The sequence below is a fragment of the Paralichthys olivaceus genome, chromosome 6, assembly GCF_024713975.1.
Source record: "Paralichthys olivaceus isolate ysfri-2021 chromosome 6, ASM2471397v2, whole genome shotgun sequence".
Classification (NCBI taxonomy): domain Eukaryota; kingdom Metazoa; phylum Chordata; class Actinopteri; order Pleuronectiformes; family Paralichthyidae; genus Paralichthys; species Paralichthys olivaceus.
The window spans coordinates 18,475,707-18,496,989 of record NC_091098.1 but is presented as its reverse complement, the minus strand read 5'-3'; the positions used below and the strand labels follow the sequence as shown (position 1 = coordinate 18,496,989).

The 21,283-nt window shown below is 40.0% G+C and overlaps 1 protein-coding gene across 1 annotated transcript in view; it reads right to left on the bottom strand.

Moving 5' to 3' along the window:
• The window catches only part of b4galt5 (UDP-Gal:betaGlcNAc beta 1,4- galactosyltransferase, polypeptide 5), a 31,205-nt gene extending 10,388 nt beyond the window's left edge, over positions 1-20,817 (bottom strand). The window contains exon 1 of the mRNA XM_020096294.2: positions 20,075-20,817. Coding sequence (XP_019951853.1) covers positions 20,075-20,180 — 106 coding nt within the window. The 5' untranslated portion in view covers positions 20,181-20,817. The remainder of the gene's footprint in view (positions 1-20,074) is intronic.
• Positions 20,818-21,283: the final 466 nt, after the last annotated feature.

Here is a 21,283-nt window from a genome sequence, read left to right as displayed (position 1 = left end):
CCTGGCTTGCAGGACTAGAGACTTGTGGTGCAGCAATAACTGCAATCATTTTACCTCTGTAACACACAAATATTACTGTGGAGCCAGAGCAAATCTAAGCAGGATAGAAACTACAAAAAGAAAAGCAAGAATACAGGGCAGATCCTGTTCTCTCCCTCTTGCTGTAGGATGCAAAAGGGGATGGACACACACATGCAGAAACACACACACACACACACACACACACACACACACACACACACACACACACACACACAGACGTACGCACACGCTCTTTCACTGATGCATTTCTGAGGCATCATATGATGGGAAAATGCTGAGAGGCTTCTGGAGTGTGATCCAGTCCTGCAGGCAGCAACATATTTTTACATGTTGGTATCTCGTGCCTGCCAGGAGACACAAATGGAGTAGAGGGAATGGAATCATGGATACATATGTGCACATGTTCGCTTATATATCACTGGACTTCTTCACAGCAAAGCCAACTGGAATCTCTTCCTTGAAACATTTGTATGTCTCTTTCTCAAAACGTCTGGGTCCTTCAAACGACAGCTTGTCTTGATGCACAGAGATGGAGAATATTTTCAAACACTTGATCTACTGTACACAGACCAGGAGGCATACAACTCCTCTCTCATCAAACAAGCACTCTATAGACTGGAGTAATGGTGAGTGCTGAGGTATTCATGGCTACAAACTGTGACAAATACAATTAGACACGAGAGAGCTGCAGTTTAGAGGAAGCTAACATGGCAGGATCAGACACTAGGCCATAAGCAACACACATATACACATATGAGGGGGCACACGGACACATATGAACACAGAACATTCTGACGTGTGATTGGCAAGGGACATTGCATTCATACGCAAGCAGATTATACAAAAGTGCATGATAACCCCTCCCTCCGTCCCAAAACGGCTTCTCATCGCATTAGAAACCCCCACTGTAACCCATAAAGCATGACTAGAGACCTTGAACGACCTTGTACTCTATAGCTCTCACGGAGCACGCTGTCCGCATGCCAAGGCCAAGCCTGGCCCACCTCTCCGGCTCTCCCTCTCTCTACATCCCTCTTTTATACTTATCTGTACTTCCCTCTATCTCTCCTCTTCATCCCCCTGTGCTGCTGTCTCTGTGTAATGTGGTTTGTATCACTATCTGTCAGGTCTGTTTGCTCCAATTGTTTAAGTAAATAATCTGAATGATGTATTGCAGGCTTAAGGGGACAGTCCCAGGCACAGATCTAACACTGCACTGTACTGAGGTTAATCTAAAAAAAACCCTGGAAAAAGCCAATGACAAAGAAAATAATAATAATAAAAAGGAAACACACACACACACACACACACACACACACACACACACACACACACACACACACACACACACACAACACCACCACCACCCTGCTTTTCCTCTGAAAGGCAATTAACTCTACATTGATAGCTCAGCAGTGGGAGGTGATCGGCCCTGTTCTGCTAGCTCCCTGATAAGAGCTGAAAGGCGTTTTTTTGGCACCCAGCCGTAATGGCTGCTGCGAACACAAGCGCACACAAGCAATGCAAGTACACACACACACACCATACATATAATCATTGCTTTCAGGGTTTAAAGCTGTCACTCTCAGAAAGGGTCATTTTTACTGCCACTGCCTATCACTGACATGCAACGACTAGAGGAAGCAGGGGCAGGGTGTGTGCAAACATATCATCCATCAGTGAATGCTGAGCGAGTGCTATAGAGTTGAAAAGGCCAAATTAATCACACTATCAGCTCTGTAATGCTGTAAATTAGCCATGCATGGCCTGCTGCAGCACCTTATTGGAAAGTAAACAGGCGATGACTGAAAACATCAGCACTAAATCCCTCACAATTAACTAGAACAGCCACTGTAATTTGAGTGTATTGATCTGTTGATGATGTTTTGGGATTGGCATGAGATGGTGATGAGGATTATAGATTTATGATTGGATGTAAAGTGACTTTTTTAAAACACGTAAAATATGTGTGTTCCTTTTAAAAGATTATTGGATCTGAACTAAAGGCACACCCATATTATTACCTCCTGTGACCCTCTGTAAGTAAGTGATGCCAAGAAACCCTGAGGCTATGATGGATCGATGCCCACACAGAAGCCTCCCGGTCAAATACGCACCATACATGTAAACAACAAATTGGATTTTTCCTTCTCTTGAATCACTTCATTTTAAACTCATCTGCACAAATGAACCTTCATTAACCAATTAATGCCCAGCACAATCTCCTCTGTGATCTGGGTTTTTCACTGACAATTCTTTTTATTTCTTGGCTGTATATATTGTTCCAATTATACACTTGTATTATAACAAACACACCTCACACACACCTCTCACATCTCACACAACTCCACAACTCCACACCAAGTGTTTGAGTATGTCACCAGTAACACAAACATACAACCACTAGGGGTCGAAGATACACGTATGCAAAGTCATGGGAAAAGCGGATATGACTGCTTATCATTGTAATGTCTGACAAATTGCAGTTGAAGTTGTCTCAACTTCTTTGTGCCAACAAAAAACATGATAAACAGCTTATTGTGCAAGGACGCCAGCTTATTTGTAATGCCTTGATTTAACGATAAGATGTCATTTCCTCTTTTGTTTTGGTAACATTTAGATAAAGGATCCCTACATGTTTCCAGATGAAAACAAGAAACTTTATGAAAAAGTGCTCTCTCATGGAAAACAGATCCCTGCTCTCAAAGATGGAATTCATCACTTCCCCATTCATTATGTGTTCAGTCACACTCACTGTCTTTATCCTGGTCTTTGTTTGACTTTCACCCACCATTTCCTCATATCTTACTAGCTCCACCCCGCCATCCATTCCTGTTGTCACGGTTGCGTAAGCAGCAGCAACTTGTAATTCTTTCCCAAGGGAGCATTCTGTGCACATTTTGAGTTAAACATACAACACATGCAAAGTTATTAAAGTACTGTATCATCCTTTATTTTAAAAACAGTTGTGACATTTTTTGGGTGAAGCAGCTGAGATCTCAAAGTTTTTGTATAATCCTGCTAACAAACAAACAAACAGACAGACACACAAACAAACAAAGAAAGGCAGACAAGCAGACTTGGCAGGGAAAATGATAAAACACCTAATGAACAAAATACAGTCAAGAATAATATTAGCTTTCGAGACCTGACCCTCTCAGGAAGGAAGAAATACTGATTAGAATGAAAGGATGTAGTGACGTGCTCAGAGGAAGTTGGGCACAACTGCCATAGCATTATCTGAGCAAATAGAATTGCTCTGTGAATCTGTTCTTCTATACCTACAGACACAAATCTACATAAACTCTTGCATGGCTGATAATGAGGACATTATTCGTCCAGGGCTAGCTGTGGTCATATAACAAGTAATTAGTAGATCATGAGGCTTTACGCAAACCCACAACTGCTTTGTGCACACATGCACATGTTGGCACACACACTCGCTCACACTCAGAAAAATACAAACAGAGGCCCTTTTACACCACACCCCAACTGCCTGAAAATAACTAAGAGTGGAACTACAATTACAGGAAAACCATCATGACTACATTAACCAGAATCCTCACGTCACACACACACGTCACATTCAAAAATGTTCCCAGAAGCTCCATTTCCTGATCTGAAACACAAACTGGCTTACTGGCATACATGAGACGGAGAAAGAAAAAGTTAATAAGAGGAGAAAAAAAGAGACAAGATTCTCAGAGCAGATGTCTCTTTGACGGGCTGAGTACTCCTAATTTACTGCAGCAGAAATTATGTCAGCACTCACAAGTGTCCCTGGCATCCCACTCACTTCCTGAGAACATCCATATCCATTCTATTCCCTTCTTCCTTTCCAAATTTCTCCTCTCGAGGTCAATTTCATTCATTCATTCAGCTGGGACCACTTGTACCAAGCCGCTACTCCTAACCATGCTGTTTGTCTTTTTGTCATCTACATGCTAAGGTGGCATGCTCATGCAGTGGCTTCAGAAAGTATTTAGTACTACCATCTTTGCACAAAACCTGCTCCAGAGTGCACTTGACCCATGACACTGACCTCAAGTGTACAGTGGAGACAATGCTCCGAGTGTTTTCAGGACAAGTGTCTAGACTTTACTGAATTCAAGGACTCAATACTTTGGTAAATTAGTATTAGTGTAAATCCGTTTATGATCTTTAATAAATTAGAACAATAAAGTCCACTGTTAATCCACAAACACTTATCAGATACAAAAATGATAACATTATGGTGGCGTAGTTCAAGCTCTTCTCAGTCAAACCCTTAGCCTGCTCAATTAACAGCAATGGAAGCCCGCTGGTGTGCACTGGAAAAAACCCTGTTTATAAGGTTTAGGTACACTGTGTCATTATGCAAAGTGATAACAACCAAGGACACTGACATAAAAGGCCTTTCTGTACATGGTAAGAACAATAATTTCAATTGCAAATAGTAAAAATCTTTATCGGATGTTACAGTTAAGTTCAAGATTTTGTTCCACTTTTCTTGAATATAAAGAAAAAGACTATTCTTTTAAGTTTGTAAGTTGAAAATGTTACACAATGGCAATTGTGTAGACTGAAAGAGGTGGTCAAAAGAGAGAAGCTGGTAGTTCTGATGTGTAAAAATAAAAGATTCCAGATGTTATGGTGAGGTATCAGCCACAACAAAGGCTTTTTCTGTGTTATAGGTCATTGTCTGAAAGACCAGAAACACTACTATACTTGAATAAAAGACACAGACACAGGCGATGTTCTACATAAGGCTGGGCGTTAAGGGCAAAATAAAAATCTGTCTATATGGATAATTATAAATAATTATCACAATAAATGTCACAATAAAAATTATCACAATAAATGTCACAATGATATTTCTGTGAAATTGCAAGGCTAGTTGTAGTTAAAAACCACTCCTCTTTATGAAGAGAAAATGACAAACATTTGATTAAAATTTAATAAAACGGAGATAGTTCAATTATGTTTTATACCTCCTAAATGTGCTTGTACAATGCATAAGAACCTTTGTTATATTTCTCTTGGTGAAATTTATATTGCGATTATTATACTCAACCCTAGCTCTAATACTGTGTTCACATAGTGGGACTAAGTGACCCAAATTAAATTTTTGGCCCCTATGTGACCCAGATCTGATTGTTTAATCACAGTGTGAACAGCACAAATCACATGAAATCTGATCTTTAAAAAAATGACCTCAGTCTGAACAGCTGTATGACCTGTATCGAAATTCAGTGCGACTTTAAATCACTCTAGATCGACATTCTTCATAATTTTTATTGTGGGAGAAAGGGGCGGGAGTCCTTGTTTACTTCCATACCCAAGGATCCCATCGAGGCTGGAGCCCAATGTGACGATTACCAACCCGAAATAGATTTAAGCCCCCTGCATAATGTCGTAAGATGGAGGTGAAAACACTCTTATTTAGATCAGCTCTAATGTATAACACTGCAAATTCACTTTACCGTTCATTTAGGACACATGGGGTGTCAATACAGAGGACTCCATTTTCTCTCAAATGAAAAGGTAACAGCCAACAGGTTGCCACCTCTCAGAAGCATTATACTTAACTTTATTTAGCCATTTACTGGCCAGAGCCTGAACATGCATACTGTTTTCACATTTTCTAACAGTCTACTGTTAGTGTCTAAGCTCCAAACCAAGATTTCCATCTTAATTAACCTCCCAGCTTAAAGGGTGTTTTCAACAGCCTTGGTTAATCAATGAGACCAATCGATTGATTAACCTCCAAACAGAGATCAACAACACTGTTATCTTAGAAAAGAAAAAAACTAGTTGCACTTAATACTATAAAGAATGTGTTTAACTTTTTCCACTGACACCTGACTTCCAAAGATAAAACAGAGAGATTCATTTATGACCTGTGTTGTAACCCCATCAAGATGTGCAGTGTAATTGGAAACTAAGTGTCATGGAAAATCTATTGTAGGTGATAAAAAAAAGCAAAAAAAAAGCACATCACACTCAGACACAGCCTATACGCACACATGCCAGCAGGGACAGCATGAGATCTAGTTTGAGTTCAATTTTTGGTCTTGCACTTGTCATTCTGCTCCTCCGTCTGCTCTCCTGTCCCAAGTGTCTGTCTGTCTGTCTGTGTGTGTGTGTGTGTGTGTGTGAGCACATGCATGCCTGTGCGCATGTGTGACCCTCCCTTGATTCACTGTGTCTGACAAGCCACTACATTGCACAGAAACGCAGGGACCAGACGCTGCGAGAAGAATTACATAAACGACATGGTGGTGCCAGGACCCCTTGTTTTTACTCTGCTGCAGGCAAATACTGCAAAACAGATCTAAGAGAGGGAAAGTGAGAGATGGAGAGTGGGAGACGGACAGATTGTATGTATGTTTGGGTTAGATTCACTCTGTCGCATGACAATGACCACAAACATACTGCCAGAGTGACAAAGAAATATCTTTAGAGAAAAGAGGAACAAGGAGTCATGCATCAGATGGCAGTCCTGATCTCAGCATCATGGAGTCAGTCTCTTCACATGAAGAGACATAAAACACTGAGACTAAATCCACAGAAAAACTTTACCCAAGTTTACTGAAAAAAATGTCTATAGAATTAATGCCATTTCTAAGGTAACTTGGTACTACTACTAGCTGAGGTGCTATGTGGATGGATCAGGGTGCCACACACAATAATACCTACATTTATAAATGCATCTGTTGGACTGTTGCAGCTACTAAACTAAAATATTTTTTAAAGACGAGAGTGGGTATAATCTATATTTTTTAATATAATTTTGTAAAGGGGTTGCTTACACTGATGAACCTACAGATATTTATTATCTGATTCTACAGCTATTCACTTCATGGAGCATTATAGTGAGTTTTAGCTCAGCTGTCTGGCACATAACTTTACTGTTGGATTGGTCTCAATGCTCTCATAACATGACAGCAGCTGTTTGAGGAACCCCCCTAAAAACCAAATATATACTACTTGCTCAACACTAAACATCTGACAGACACAGGGGTTAGCTAGATAACATGGTGCATTTATTGAGTCAGATATTTCCCCCAGGAGCTGGTAGAGAACAAAAACTACAAAAAAATACTGGACTTAATACAGTAACAATAGTTCAATTAACACAAGCTTTTAGTCCTGGATAAAGTTTTTTTTCAAACAAATCATTGTAAAAATCCATCGTTCTACAAGTTCCGTATTTAAATGAATCTCTGTCTTGTGGTGCTCCCAAGGTTCTGTCCTGGGCCAAACGCTGTTTGCATTGTAATTGCTTCCTCCTGGGTAAATAATAAATAATTTCATGATGTATACCACCATGGGTATGCAGACCGTATCAAATTTTTGCAATCTTTTAAATAAATATAAATATTCAAAAAAATACTTTTCTTCTAGATTGTCTCTATTATATAGACCACTGGACAGCTGATTACTTTCTACAAACTGACAAAACAAAAGTGTGTATGTCTGCCTCAGCTGCTACTGTCCGAGAGGCGATGGAAAATCTTGGCCCTTTATCTTCTTCTGTTAAACCTCCCCTCTCTAATCTAGGTATCTCTACATGCCAGGCTTTAAGAGTAGTCCAGCATGTAAACTGTCTGGCTCAAACTGTTGATACTGGCCGAGGAACTCTGCAAAATTCTTATTGTTTCCATAGCTAGAGATGAAGAGGATTAAACCTGCATTTATTTCCTCCCCCTCTGATGACTGTAATTCACCTTTTGCCTGTCTCACCAACACATTGCAGAACTGCTTACTGGTGGTTTGAAATGCTGCTGCCAAGCTTCTGACCAAGTCATCCAGACAGTCTTATGTAACATCAATCCTGGTTTCTTTATAATTCCTAATCAGGTTCAAAGATGCTTGTGATTACATTTGGAGGCTTGTAGGGGTAGGCACCTGCCTATCCTAAAGAGAAACCGCAGCAATTTAATTCCAGTAGGGATTTGAGGTCCTCTGATCAGTTTTTTGGTTTTTCCTCGCTCCAGTCTCAAGACAGAAGTGATTTGAGGTCAAAGCTTCCAAACTTTTAAATGATCTCCCATTGGATTTCAAATTGTGGATACTGTGGACACCTTTCAAAAGCAGCATTAGACCCCTTTGTTCAGACTTGCTATTGTTTAATTTGCCCCGTTTTGTTTTCATCTGAATTAGTTTTGTTTTTATTTCATTGAGAAGCACTTTATCATGACTCAGCTGCTTTATGAACAATACTTACTCACTTACCCAATAAGGGGACAGGTGAAAGAATAATTAGTCATAGGGGGTCGTAGCTTTCAGATTTTGTTTTGCATAATCTGAAGCCACTGTTAAAAAGTGTAATTGATAAAACTTTAAATCTCAAAACTAACAGAGCTGACAGAATCAGGCGTATCAAGGAATGTTGATAAGGAACAAGGAGGATGTACGTTTTGGAGCTTGCCTGGAAAATCAAGTTTTTTTTCCAGTGGCCCTTGGCTGTTGTACTGTGGTGGTCTGCAGGTCGTGGTGAAGCACCTCCACCATATTCTGCTTCTTGTCTCACAACACTTCCGTTTTCTGTTGCTTGAGACTTCATCTGCTTACCAAACCCTGGCTCATCCTTTCACAACCACTGATTTCAAAACACTGAGTGTTTATTACTAAATAAATGCATACTATACAATCCCATCTATAATCTTGTCTACTTAACCCTGCAATAATTTGTAACAACTGTTGCACACATCCAGTCGCAACCACAGCACTTAAAGTAGTGAGACATTTGGTCATGGGTATGGTAAGGGGTGATTGATTACTGCAGTGGCTCAGTCATTCCCTTCTGCCAGCCCATTTCAGCATGCTTTTATATTTGGCAGCTCTCCAGAACATTCTTGTGTTATTGCAGTTGCTCAGTGCACAGGGTTGGTAATACATAGACAGGCACAGAAACACACATCGGTGCCACACACAAACACACACACACACACAGAGACAATACTGCCACTGCCTATTTTCTCCTGCTCGCCCTATTTTACTATCCCCGCCCCCAGTAGGAGGATAAGGTCTCCTCACAGCTGGAGGTTACTCCTGTTGACTGAACAAATGGGCCAGAGCAGGCAGCTAGTATACCACTGCAATACCACAGTTGCTATAGTTGAGCAAGGTGCAGGAACAAATATACACAAACATCTCCCCATAGATTTCTACATTTATGACACTATCTTGATGTCTTTCTACATGTTGACCTAACTTAGAAGTCCTAAAGAGTCAATTAAGGCCAATAGAGTTAATCAACTTCTGACACTTTGAAAGTAGAACGATTTTTTATTTTTTTATCTCGTGAAAAACCATAAAAAATAGTGCACTAACATTTGAATATATATATATATTATGGTATCAGTATATATCACAGTATCTATTCATTCTGTGTTTGTAGGGGTTGTGTTCACTTCTTTCCCCTTCAGATATGTGCAAAATTTGCCAAGAGGAACAACATTGTTTTTGCATATAAACTATACAGGGCCTCTGTATTTAATACTACATTGTAGTTTGAGGACACAGTTCAAACTATTGTGTATAAAATAATCTGATAAGTACAATTGTTGGATTAAACCCTTATTCTTAACATGTGAGAAAAGTTATGAACAAAGTAAATTGTAAAGTGTGTATATGGTATAGGCTGTACTGCAATACTGTGTTGTTTTATACTGCATGTATTAAATACTTGTGTACGCATTTATTGCAAAACAAGTTTTGTAACTGCAGTTGGTGCAGTTAATATTTCATTAGACCAGGTTTGTTGTGTTAATTCACTGAGGGTTATGTTAACAGCTCAATGTAGAAGTAAAATGATTAATAAATTACAGATAGAAACCTATTACTTTATGCCCTAGTGAATCCAGGTCATGACGCTAATTGAAAAGCTGTTTATTTTTTTCTTTTTCTGTGCATAAAAAATATGTGATGAAGGGTTTTGACTTGCAGTGTGTGATTTGAATACAAACTGGTTCCTGGTGGGGAGTCAAAAAACACACGCTAAAATTATGTAAATTGTCAAAAGTAGAAAAAAGGTTAGAAAATAAAAGTTATAAGAATGTCCTCATTTAATCTGTTGTAATCCAATTGAAATAAATCTAGGTTTCTCAACATCACTCTAGTCTATTAAAATCAATTTCTCTGCAGTTTGAGCCGTTTCATCTACAAATGAAGATCTAGTAAATGGTGTCACACATTTACAGTTCACCATCTAGCCCCTAATTTTAGTGGCTATAGTCAAGTACTATTCACAAGATGCTGGTAATTATCACACACTGAATTTGCCTAATCATCATATGGCAATCAGCTCCAGCCACAGCTTTGCTTTGTCACCCAACTCAGCTGCTCTTCTGGGGTTTTATTAGAGCCTTTCTAACGCAGCTCCAACATGCAGTCAGTTCTGTGGTGATTGTTTGTGTTTGCTTCTATGGTCACCCTGAAGTGTTGATGTGGATACCTGAGAGTGAGACAGATGTGTGATAGAAGCTATAGCACCATGATATCCCCGTATAGTTAGACTAACAAAATAAGTTGATTTAATGTGTAGATTCCAAGTAATTTTAAATAAGACCACTCCATTGATGGGGTGGGGCTGCCACCAGAGTAATTAGATAAAGACAAAAAGTATAACCTAGCACACACTGCATCAAAACAGGAGCTGGTTTGACACACTGCATCACATCATCACCATAGCACCTGCAGCTACAAAGCCAATGGAATATTAAGTCAGAGCCTTTCCCCCAGTATTTTTATTTGGTCTTCAAAAATATTTTAAATGTGACATTGAGATAATATTCAATAAGATGATGAGAATCAAAATAAATTATGAAATAGATCAAAAGTGCCTGTCATATGGATTTAGATTATAATTATATAACAATTTGGTTTCTGGAGTATTCATAGAGTTTCCACACTGGGGCGGAGGAGAGCCCTTCCTAATGACATTCCAATGTACAAGATGGAGGCCAAAACCTCTATGGCAGCTATAAAAGCTAATATAAAGCTTCAACAGACTGATTTAGCCAAATCAAGTCTTTTGTCAAGTAGGAAATTCCTTTTATGTTACTCTCCCTCCTCCCTGGCTTCAACAAGGAAAAAGACAGTATATGTCAAGATCCCAACTTGATTTAACTGATCATACCACTGATGCTCATTAGCTTCAACTGAAGTTCAAAATGTATTTTCCCATGGAATGAGGACTGCAGATTTTGTCCTCTATTGCCTACATCAAAATCACATTTTAAAGGGTTCCCTTCATTGTCTGTATAGACAGGAGGTAGTAATTACAGCAATCAATAATAAAAACATTGTTGTTTAAAGAAAGATTTGAAAAACTATCATAAACATATAGCCACAGGAAACTTTTTGTGCATTAAAAATTACTAATTTGGAAAGCCACCGGGGTATTGACAAAGTAAAAAGTAATCCATTAAAAAATGTTTTTATTCATTCATTTCAGTCTCACTGAGGTTCTTTGAATATTTCTAAATGAAGTCAACTACATTACCTTCCTTAATTTTACATTCATCATTAAAATATGAAATGGTATTATAGGGAGACAGTTATAATTCAGTTATGAAGCAGCAATATTTTTGATATTATCCTATAGTACTGTATATAAAATATCTACTACTTCTTAAAGGGCATGGGTGCTTTGCAATATCCTCATAAGGTCAAAATGTATAAAAATACATATTATCATGTAATTAATTGTATGTACAAATGTATGATGTATGTATGGAAAACAGCAAACATCAAACACTTATTTTGGGCAAACATTAAAACAGGTGCTGTCCAATCCTTACAATCTCCACCCATCATCAACACTGCCTTTTCAATTAAGCCTTTCTGGCATCTTTACACGAGTTACAGTTTGACTGCCCTCAACCACATGACCAACGTAACCACGACAACCGTTTCAATAACAAAGGGAGGCCCAGACCAGGTCAACAAAGACTGGGATTCTCCTGATGGGTGATTAGGTTACATAAATGATTAGTGCCCTTAACACGAGTCCTTCAGTCTGCCCCTGAAATGACTCATAACCCTCCTCCTTAAAACTCACTTGCACCATCTGTCTGTGGTCAAATATCCACACTATAGGTGTTGGACGAGGGTCATCTTACAGCCAGCAGTATAAGACTAAGAATAAGATCTCGTATTGTTGCAGAGTATTTCTACTCATAGACCACACAGGCTTCATTTACAGTTGCAGTGCCTACATCAGAAAGAGGAAGTTAGATTGAGAAAAGCTATAGAATCAACATAGAACATGAAAAGTGCAGAAGCTATAAAATATGTGTGAAACTCTGTTTAAATAGAATCTGAGGGCTAAACATACATATAAACATAAACTGCAGATATTGTAGCTTTCACAAATCACCTGAATACATTTATAAAATAAATACACCAAAAAGCAAATTCACACACAAATGCCATTGATAAAAATAGATTAGTAATGCTGCAATTCCCACCTTGGGGTTAGGAATCAAAGATGAGTCATGTCAAGAGGATTAACATGATAGATACCTTGTTAAATACAATAAGGTTGTTTTCAAATAGTGGCTTTATAATCAATTAAAGGTCCAGTGTGTAAGATTTTGGTGAAAATAATTTTTGGCAGAAATTGAATATAAAATAATCTTAGTGATGTTTTTCACTGGGGTGTAATCATGAATTGTTGTTTTGTTTACAATAGAATGGGCCCTTTATATCTAAAAACTTTATATTTACATGGGGGGGGGGGGGGGGGGGGTCCTCTGCCCCCTGCCATGTTTTTTTACTGTCGTCCACTGTTTTCCACAGATTCTCTTTCATGTTTGGAAGGGGAGGGCAACATGCAACTTCACCTTTAATGAGAAGGAAGATTAATTAATTAATAGTTCTTATGAAAACTGAAGGCTACTACAGGTTGTCTCTCATGTTTGGAATAAGAGGGTGAGGTGAGGGATATTCAGCTGCAACATGCAACTTCACCACTAGATGTCACTACATTCTACAAACTGAATCTTTAAATGGTTTTCTACATAAGCCAATTGTAAGAAAAAATACGATTTTAGTGTCTCTATATGTTGCAAAACGCAAGGAAGAATGTTTTACATCTTCCCAATCAAAACACTTTCATAACTCATGTCCTTTTTAGGAGTGAATGTGTCTGCTTATTCTGGTAAGCCATATTTGGAGTGTGAGAGAGTGTGTGTGTGTGTGTGTGTGTGTGTGTGTGCGTGCGTGCGTGTGTGTGTGTGTGATAGGGGGTAGCTAGTAGGGTAAGGGTATCACATGGTCAATGAATGGCTTTAAAAGGATTGTTCATGCCGCTGACTGACTCACTAGGTGCAATGAACTTCCACTCTATTGATGTTTAACTAAATTTCTTGTTAATAGAGTATTTAGAGTCACATGTCCCTGGACTGTGCACATTTACAGCACTGAGAGGTAACAGACTTCCACAGCAGGCAGATTTATATAAGTGTGAATGGTCAAGACGGAAGAAGAAATAACAATTTTGAATTGTTTATTTAACTAATGTGGCAAATGTTGTTCTGACCTATCAGCGGTAAAGAGGAACAAGAGCCTTTTGAAGTTATTTATACTTGATGTGATGACCTGTTTGCAGTGTACAGATGTCCCAGACAAAGAGACACTCAGTGGCTCTGTCCCAAAACGACTGTAATGACTGTCTCCTCTGGGATTTGTTGTCACCCAGATCATCGTGGAAACATGGATGGCATGTTTCTGTAGTTGCCGTGACAATAAAAAGAAGTCAGTCATGGATGGGAACAAGCCCTTAGGGAACCATGGCAACTGCAGTGAAAATGTCAAACGCCAGACCTTAAGTGCCTTAGCCGGAGGAATTTTGGTGATTGAACTGCTGGTCGTCTATAGCTTTCTATATTTTTTTGTCATTGCTTCTGATATCAAAGTTTGAATTAATTATTGCTAAACATATCATACATTTCATACTATATATAAGTCAAATAAATGGGACTTGCATTATTCATTGCTATGAAGCATACTGGTTTGTTTACAATGGAATCTATTTGAGGCAGTTTGGCACCAAGTTAATATTTCACTCTGGCTATCCCTAGCCTCTGGAAATTAGCCTTAGGAGGTTCACTGGATTGACCTAAATGGATGGATCAACTGAGGAGCAGAAGGAGTGTACGGCGTGGGGGGGGGTTTAAGAGTGCCAGAGAAGCAAGGTTGCATTAATAGCCGCATCACCACAGAAGCAGCAGGCCCAAAAGGCACACATGAACTCAAGTATTGCCTGAGACTCCATCTGGTTCTTTCTGTGGACACACCTACACTCGTATGCACATAAACACAAGCACAGTCCCGCACCACTGCAATGCACAAAGACAGATACTGCTATCTCCACAGCAAGTGGTGACTATGAAAAAGACAGAATTTTTGATACCTATAAAATTGTGAAGAAAAATGACTTAGATAAACCATAGCAATAAATTATTTGTCTTATTTAAAAAGTAGAGAGTACATGTTATTTTTTATGATACTTAATCCATCTAGCATCATGAACAAAGTTCAATGTGCAGTAAATTAAACAATACTTTTTCATCCAAAACAAAGTTAATGATTTATCACATTAAGCCAACCAGGGTACCAGGTTCAAGTATCCGCACAACGATGTCAGACACAAATGATAATCTCTAAACCAAGGCTAGCCACATGTGGCTTTTTAATTTCCTTCTAATGCAAAGCACCAAACTGCATAGCACCAAACATAATCTGTCTGATCTTTACAATCACCTTCCTACTCTAATACCTCTCTATTGCCAGTTCTTACTAAAATCAGGATTCAAATGTCCCTGGTGTTAGGCAGCCAGTCATTGTTGTGCTGGGCACACAGCATAGCAGGAAGTGGCTGCACAAACAAATAGACAGTATTTAAATATATGTTTAAACTCAAACACAGTTTGGTGGGTGGAAATGTAAAAAGTGCTGTGCTTTCTCTCAAACATACTGACAGAGAGCAGCATGTCCAGTAGCAGTGACAAAAATAAAGCACAATGCCACGAAGCCTGAAAGAGATAACAGAACTCTGCAATAAAAGTGATGTCAAGGTACATTAGGAAAGATAGGCACACATGCAAATCAAAAACATGCTCCTTTGGCTTGTCCTCCCAATTTATTCCCTTGAAGCAGGGTAGGAAATTACCAAACAAAATAATACATCTGAGCTGAAAACGTACAGTGAGACCAGGCATCACCGGATAACATTCAATGACTGAATCCTGAAAAAAAAATTAAATGACAGTTTCTTAAATTTGTAATATACTGCAAGAAACTCAGGGCCAGACCAGGGACCAAAATATGTTTATCCTTGGTTTTTCTGGATAATGGTTTGCTGGCAAAGTAAGGCGGCCCTACCTATACACATGACAACTGCAGATCTACAATTATTTCCTGGCTGTAAGAGCAGGCAGTGTGCTTACGACCAAAGGTATTGGCTATAATTTGCTTCTGAGACATGTACTCACTGGCACTCCCCACCACAGTTCTGTGTAAATTATGATCATGTAGATGAGGCATATATAGGTTTCATTAAAATAAATAGGAGCTGTAAGGTCATGTCTATGCCACCTGTCTAATTAGGAGCTATGTGGTTATTATAGCATTTAAGCAACTATAGCGTTTAACTTGCTGTTAGCATGTGAGGCAAGGGGGCAGCTCCTTAGCCCACCTTTGTACATTTTGATCTATTGACAATACCTTAAAGCTTCTTTACCTCCCGACTTTTGCATTCCTAATGATGAGTGATTGTTGTGAAACCTGAAAAACAGTCAACTGTCTTAAGGTCACACCTACATACATACTCTGTACATGCCAAAATATGTACAGTATTAGAGAATGATACATTAACCCTCACACACACACCCACCCACACACACACCCACCCACTCACACACACCCACCCACTCACACATACCATTCATAGGGAAGTATGAGCCTATGCTCTCCATAGACAAAGGGAGGCACCTGGCTTCTTCTCCTCCTTGCTCTTCCCGGACGTAAAGGTGTGTGTGTGTGTGTGTTTGCATCAGTGTTGAAACCTATAAATAGAGTGTGTGTCTTCCCTACCGCTCCAGTGGGATCCTCTCATGTTTTAATTAAATAAACTGCTGCAATCAGGCCCAGCTGTGCCCTGCATCCCCAGCCTGCATCAGTCAGCATCAATGCTCAGGGGCAACACTGAGGCTGGGGGTGTCAGTGCATATGAGTATATGGAGTCAGAAAAATGGAGTGAGGAAAATGGAGGGATAAAGGCAGACACGGAGAGAGAGAGAGAGAAACGGACTATAAGCTGTGAAAATGGGGCATTCTGCACTGGAGCCACCTGGGTATCTTAGGAAGCCCTGCTCAGGTGTTCTGGATGGGTTCCCCGATGTGCAATCCAGCAGAAAGAAAGGAGCTCAGCTCATCGCTTTCATCCTTCTCCCTCCATTTCATGCTCCTCCTCCCCTTGCCCTTTTCCATTTTTCTATTTCCTATCTACACTCTGAATTATTGTGCTTAACCTTTGCAATGCCCCCTAACCCCTGTCAGTAATCTACCAGTATTTAAGGTGTTGTTGTAATAGCACACTTGTGGCCCATTCTCCTACACAACGACAAAATGGGCAGCAGAAACTAATGCTATATAGGAAGATGAAATGATATTGTTGCTAAAGCAGACCTATTATGTTAATATAGTGTCATCTCTTACTTTTATTTTCGGCCTCCTCTAGAGTGGCTTTGTATTGTTTAAAGGGCAAAAACAAAGTCCTAATTTATCTCAAACTGCCTGTTAGGCCCCTAAGTTGAGCCTCTGTCTGAAACAGAAAATATTAGCTCAGGCGTTTTTAAAAGCTGAGGCCTTAAAAGCCCATTTTCTTCTGATTGGCAGAACGTCCGGTAACCTGTGAGGGGCACCATGCCCTGCACTTGAGAGCAACGCCTACTAAAAGTGAGGTGGTTGTGAAAGCAAACTGTAAAATAAAAGAGAACAAAACTGATTGGAAATGTTATTTTTCAAATTCATCCTTATCTGAGCCTGATTCAGATCCAGAATATGAGAGTGGACATTATGAAGATCTACAGCTACAAAGCTTATCGCATGACAACTCTGTCATTTCATTAAGCCTATTACCTGCTTATTGTGTCACATAGTGATGGATAAAGTCTTTTAATCTGAATTCCTAAAACAGTTTTTTTCTAGATATAAGCCCCTGTTAGAAGTTGTATAACTGAATAATTTGGTAAAATGCAGATTGAAGTATAACATGTCTGCTGTCAGGGATTAGATCAAATGTGCTATCAAAAGTTACATGATTTTGTCAAATAACTGTACACTAAACCTAAACCTCTATTTGTATGCTGAAGCACATTAAATACCTATAATATTACTCAAGTAGACTTTTGGGAGAACGAGATACACTTGGAGCGGACAACTGTACAAAGAAATAAGTGATGAGCTGATGTCATATCTTTCTTGTGCAATGTGCACTCTTAATGGGTTAATTTATGGAGAATGCAGATACAGTAAAATTAATGATTTATTTGCATCTTTTCAACTCCTCTCTGTATTTGCTTGCTGTTTAAGGAGAAGATTTTCCAGCATACAGGTTAGTGGTTAAAGCTATTTACTGGAAGTAGAAGTAATAATTAGTAGTAGTAGTTAGTTAGTAGTAATATTGTCAAACAAAAAATTACTCAATATGTATCAAATATTTCTCTGAGTCATGGAATGGTTTTCTTTCTTCAACTGTTCCACAATATTCCGAATTCTGAGAAGATATTCAAGCATCACAAAGACACTGAAGATGATGTAGGCATAGTTAAATCGAATGCTAATGCTGCGTTGTGGTTTCAAATGATTTTGTTATCTGGCCCCATTTGCTACCGTTTGTCTGTCTGGCAAGCTTCAGGCTCACTGGTGCAACCCTGACCACAGGAGATGAAACCTCAGCTAATGTCCACCCATCAATATCACTACCAGAAAGTAAATCATACCACCTTTTGTAAATAAAATAAATAAAATTGGAACTCTTTCTTTTAAGCACCATCTCCCAACCCCCAAATGATTTCCCTGTTCAGGCCTGCTGAACAGCTGCTCCATGTAACCCGAGTGTAACAGACTAAACTGTAGCTTTTAGTAGCAGCAGTTGAACAGAACAGTCACCTTGCTGCTGGTAACCATCTATAATTAATGGACTGGTCCTGCTGGTGCTTGTTCAGTTTCTGAACTAACCCCCAGTAATCTGCATGGCCATTACAGCACTGCAATAGTCAACACCCAGGAGGATGGATAGTGCCGCTCTTACTCAGTCACAAGACACCATCAATACCTGAGCTGGAAAAATAGTGAACAAGTGAATAAAGGATTATTTTTAGCCCAGTCACTCAGCTACTTATTTGTTCATTTGTTTCACATTTAGGGGAATCATTGTTCGCTGTTATTGGGACTCACACTGGCTATTCCTGTCAGTAACATTCCTGTCAGTAATTCCATATGAGAATTGATTCAATTATTGATCGGGTTGTCCAGAGCAGGTAAGAAGCGTGAATGAATCAATACCCATTTTGATGAGTAAGAAGGACTAGCCCTCTCTTTAATGTTTTAGAAAGGCTGCACTTGTGTGACATAAAACACTATTTCACTCGCACAGACACCATCTGTTTCAACAATGACAGGCTCTCATTATTGGCTGTAAATACTTTACTTATTGTTAGAAAATAAAATGTTTCTGTCTTGCTTCTGACAACTTGACATGGGCTGTTAGTGTATTTGCCTCAGACTTGATCCATGCCGTCTTTAAATGCATGTTGTGAAGGGAGATAGCAGATAGGGCTTAAAGCAGGATGCAAGGAAGCCCGACCTCGACAATAATTTTCAGCCAGCACAACAGGATATACCCGACAATGGTGATGAAGTAGTAAGAAAGGAAAAAGGTTGTAGTGGCCAATTTTCAACTGTATGTCAGTGTTTCTGCAAACATGTGTTTGTAAACTTCCTTCTTCATTACCACAAAAATAAATACATATACAGATATAAATATGTAAGCAACTGTCTTATTGTGTTTGGACATGACCAATATTCTCAAATCCACACAGTGGAAAATCAATGCATCTAGATGGCACAGAGTCAAGGACAGAACCTGACGAAAGTCCAAGTTTTACAATAGTCATTAGTGCTATTCATGGAGATAAGCTCTTCTTGTTTTGCTGCAATAAAGTGCCAGTGTTTGGGCATCACATGGGAGATAACACAGCATGAATTATTGCCCTCATGTATCCAGGCTGATACAGGAAGAGTGGACCAAGGCCTGAGCTGGAGGGCCTCCAAGAGAGGATGGGGTGAGAGAAGGCTGAGGTGTCCACACACACACACACACACACACACACACACACACACACACACACACACACACACACACACACACACACACACACAATGAGCGACAGGGGAGGGAGGGAGAGCCACATTGATGAATTATTGATAGCAGGGATTCAGTACATGATATTACACAAATGCATGCAACTTACAGGCAGCAGATGGTGCAGGGAATGATTTGTCATTTCTCTGCTCAGGTTTCACTACAACCCTTATGAATCCATGAGTCATAACGTGACCTCTGACAGGACAGAAACACAGTCACACAGACAGGGTGAGGCGTGTTACATGCACATGGGTCAGCATGGCTAATGATGAGCCCAAAATCAAATCCATCGTAGCATATTTCCTCCTCCCCGTGGCCTCAGCTATATGCTTTATAATCATAGCACTCAGGCCTGCTAACATCAGTGTGATTACAGTCGCCATGATGCTCATTATAGTCGCTATTATTATTAGCATTGTCAGGTACATGGATATCTGAGGACTGAGCTCCAGCTTCCAGCTCAGTCACATCATCGATCGGGAGCGATCGGGGCTCAGGAAAGGCGCATGGCCCCCATCACACATGACCTAACGGCCCATACAAACAGCGTTACACAGCCCAAACCTCCGAGTATTTCAAATAACACCACCACATTTGACGGGGACTCACCGATTCCGGGGGCGGAGTAGATGAAGTACAATGCGGTGGTGGACAACGAAAAGAGGAAAATGAGCCCAAATGACCTTCTCCGGAACCGCAGATGTGTCGGCATCATACAGGCAAGCAGCGGCAAACACACGGGCACGTTTTTTTTTGCGTTATCAGCGACGACGATGGAGCGGTTATGTCCAGATGTCGGTGGGGGCCGACGGTGTGCGGACTCTCCCGGTTGAATGAGCCGAGTGGAGGCGGTCTGTCTGCGGCAACCGCGAGCAAAGCAGTCGACCAGGAAGTCCGCTTATTTCCGCGACAGGTCGAAGAGAATATCACCTCCAGTCTTCAATCAAGACGACGCAGAAACCATTTCCGAGAGGGCGGCTTCGGATTTGGCTCTGGCGAGGCGTACGTCCGGTGTGGAGACGGCGGGCGGTGACAGCAGCGCGGTCGGAACCTGGCCTGGTTATTTTTTTGGGTTTTTCGTCAGTGAGACACCATCATTTAGCTCAGACACGTCGCTGTCGGGTGCTCGGCCGCTACGCCCGTCTGCCTGCCTGCCTTTCAGCCCTATGAATGGAACTGCCCCTCCGCAAAATGAGCAATACTTCGAGTGGGCGTCAACGGTATTCACCAAAAATAAAAAAAAACGTACGCGCTCTCAACAGCGTAACCTGGCGACCGAGGTTTCGTAGCAACGCAGTGAGAGTGACAGCCCGTCTGCGTAGCGTTGTTGCGTGCAAAACATTTACGAAGAAAGAAAATCATAGCTGAGAGTTAATACGTGTTAATGTGGACATATGAAAACATTAGCATGAATTCTGGGTTAGTAAAACCAGTCCAAGTGCACTCCATTCATAGTGATGCTAATTAGCCTGATCTGATTCATTTTTTGAGTACTTATTATGTCGCGTACTTATATGTTCTGTCTACTTATACGTTTACACCGGGGATCAGAGCAAAATAGCCATTTCAATTCTGTACATGTAAAGTCTATGTAAAGTGCCTTGAGATAATGTATATTATGATTTGGCGCTAAACAAATAAAATTGAATTGAATTGAATATGGCAGAATTGACAATAAAGTTGACTTTGATTTGACTTGAGTTTTACCACATAAACTAGACACTAGGCTTGATAGTAATGACCTGAAATAGGCTGGCTCTGATGTGCTTTAATACATAAGTGGCATGTGTTATTAATGGAGGCACAATATGTATTTAT